Below are 2,500 nucleotides of genomic sequence, written 5' to 3'. Positions count from 1 at the left end.
AAAACCAGAACCAGAACCAGAACCAGACCAGAACCAGAACCAGAACCAGAACCAGAACCAGAACCAGGACCAGAACCAGACCAGAACCAGACCAGGACTAAACCAGGACTAGAACAGTCCTGGTCCATGTTCTTCTTCTTCTCTGGGCTCGGGTCTCGGAGCATCAGTCTGAACAGAGACTCCCAGACTTCCTTCACCCCAGACACTTCCTCCAGCTCCTCCAGTGGGACCTGAGGTGTTCCCAGTCCAGTCCAGAGACATGGTCCCTCCAGTGTGTCCTGGGTCTCCTCCTCCTCCTGGTGGGACATGAACACCTCCTGAGGGACACGTCCAGGAGACGTCAGAACAGACGTCCTCCCCTCAGACGCTCCTCTCCACGTGGAGGAGCAGCGGCTCTACTCCGAGCTCCTCCCCTCAGACGCTCCTCTCCACGTGGAGGAGCAGCGGCTCTACTCCGAGCTCCTCCCGTGTGACTGAGGAGGATCTGATCTTCATCCCAGATGCTTCACACTCGAGTCAAACCTCCACAGAACTGCAGGTCCTGGTCTGATGAAGACAACAGGACCAGGACCAGGACTTAACCAGGAGTCCTGGTCTGGTCTCTGGTCTGGTCCTGGTCTGGTTCTGGTCCTGGTCCTGGTCCTGGTCCTGGTCCCGGTCTGGTCTCTGGTCTGGTCTCTGGTCTCTGGTCTTGGTCTGGTCTCTGGTCTGGTCCTGGTCTGGTCTGGTCCTGGTCCCGGTCTGGTCTGGTCTGGTCTGGTCCTGGTCCTGGTCTGGTCTGGTCCTGGTCCCTGGTCTGGTCTGGTCTGGTCTGGTCTCTGGTCTGGTCCTGGTCTGGTCCTGGTCTGGTCCTGGTCTGGTCCTGGTCTGGTCCTGGTCTGGTCCAGGACTCACCTCGGTCCAGTGGCCTCGGGTCTTGGTGTTGAGGACCACGCAGGGGTCTGGTTTGGTCCTGGGGTCTCGGTCTTGGACGCCTTTACACGTGACCCTCAGCTCCACTTTGGCGAGACACGCCCCCTCCAGCAGCCCCAGCGAATGAGCTTCCAGCATGTCCACCATCCGGGGGGCGGGGCTAAGGTCCTCCAGGTCCACGGCGCGAGGAGAAGAACTGCTGTCTGTGCCGGTCAGCCACAAGAGCAGAGTCAGAACTAAACCAGGTCTGAACCAGGACTGAACCAGGTCTGAACCAGGACTAAACCAGGACTAAACCAGGTCTGAACCAGGACTGAACCAAGGACTAAACCAGGACTAAACCAGGTCTGAACCAGGTCTGAACCAGGTCCAGTGAACCAGGACTAAACCAGGACTAAACCAGGACCCAGGTCTGAACCAGGAACCAGGTCTGAACCACCAGGACCCAGGTCTGAACCAGGTCTGAACCAGGACTAACCAGGACTAAACCAGGACTAAACCAGGTCTGAACCAGGTCTGAACCAGGTCTGAACAGGACTAAAAGGACTAAACCAGGTCTGAACCAGGTCTGAAACCAGGTCTGAACCAGGACTAAACCAGGACCAGGAACCAGGTCTGAACCAGGTCTGAACCAGGTCTGAACCAGGACTAAACCAGGACTAAACCAGGTCCTGAACCAGGTCTGAACCAGGTCTGAACCAGGTCTGAACTAACCAGGAGGACTAAACCAGGACTAAAAGGACCAGGACTAAACCAGGTCTGAACCAGGTCTGAACCAGGAACTAACCAGGACTAAACCAGGTCTGAACCAGGTCTGAACCAGGAACCAGGACTAAACCAGGACTAAACCAGGTCTGAACCAGGTCTGAACCAGGACTAAACCAGGACTAAACCAGGTCTGAACCAGAACTGCACAAGGACTAACCCAGATCTAAAGCAGAACTAAACGAGATCTAAACCAGGTCTACAGCTGGACTGGTTTGTGGGTCAGATTCTCCTGGGGAGTCGGTTAAATTATGACTCTCACTTTTAAATAAAATCCAACTGCACCTGAGAAGAGAACTCAACCAGGACTAAACCAGGACTAAACCAGGACTAAACCAAGACTAAACCAGGTCTGAACCAGGACTAAAAACCAGGACCCAGGACTAAACCAGGACTAAACCAGGAGGACTAAACCAGGACCAACCAGGACTAAACCAGGACTAAACCAGGACTAAACCAGGACTAAACAGGACTAAACCAGGTAAACTGGAACCAGACTAAACAGGACTAAACCAGGACCAGGTAAACCAGGACTAACCAGACTCCAGGACTCAAACCAGGACTAAACCAGGACTAAACCAGGACCAGGACTAAACCAGGACTAAACCTCCAGGACTAAACCAGGACTTAACCAGGACTAAACAGGACAACAGAGACTCAACCAGGACTAAACCCAGGACGACTAGCCAGAAGGACTAAACCAGGACTAGTAGAACCTGACACCACAAAGGACAGGACTCAGGGAGGGACTGACACACACAGGGAGGAGGGACCTGACACACACACAGGGAGGGACCTGACACACACAGGGAGGGACCTGACC

At 54.5% G+C, this 2,500-nt stretch overlaps 1 protein-coding gene across 1 annotated transcript in view; it reads right to left on the bottom strand.

Annotated features, from left to right (window-relative positions):
• The window catches only part of cpne4a (copine IVa), a 27,827-nt gene extending 26,768 nt beyond the window's left edge, over nt 1–1,059 (bottom strand). Inside the window, exon 1 of the mRNA XM_055163604.1 lies at nt 895–1,059. Within this exon, the coding sequence (XP_055019579.1) occupies nt 895–1,059 (165 nt within the window). The remainder of the gene's footprint in view (nt 1–894) is intronic.
• Nucleotides 1,060–2,500: the final 1,441 nt, after the last annotated feature.

This window comes from Boleophthalmus pectinirostris, unplaced genomic scaffold, assembly GCF_026225935.1.
Source record: "Boleophthalmus pectinirostris isolate CB_2022bp ecotype Guang Dong unplaced genomic scaffold, ASM2622593v1 HiC_scaffold_6, whole genome shotgun sequence".
In the NCBI taxonomy this organism is placed as follows: domain Eukaryota; kingdom Metazoa; phylum Chordata; class Actinopteri; order Gobiiformes; family Gobiidae; genus Boleophthalmus; species Boleophthalmus pectinirostris.
This window is presented reverse-complemented; position numbering and strand designations above follow the sequence as displayed.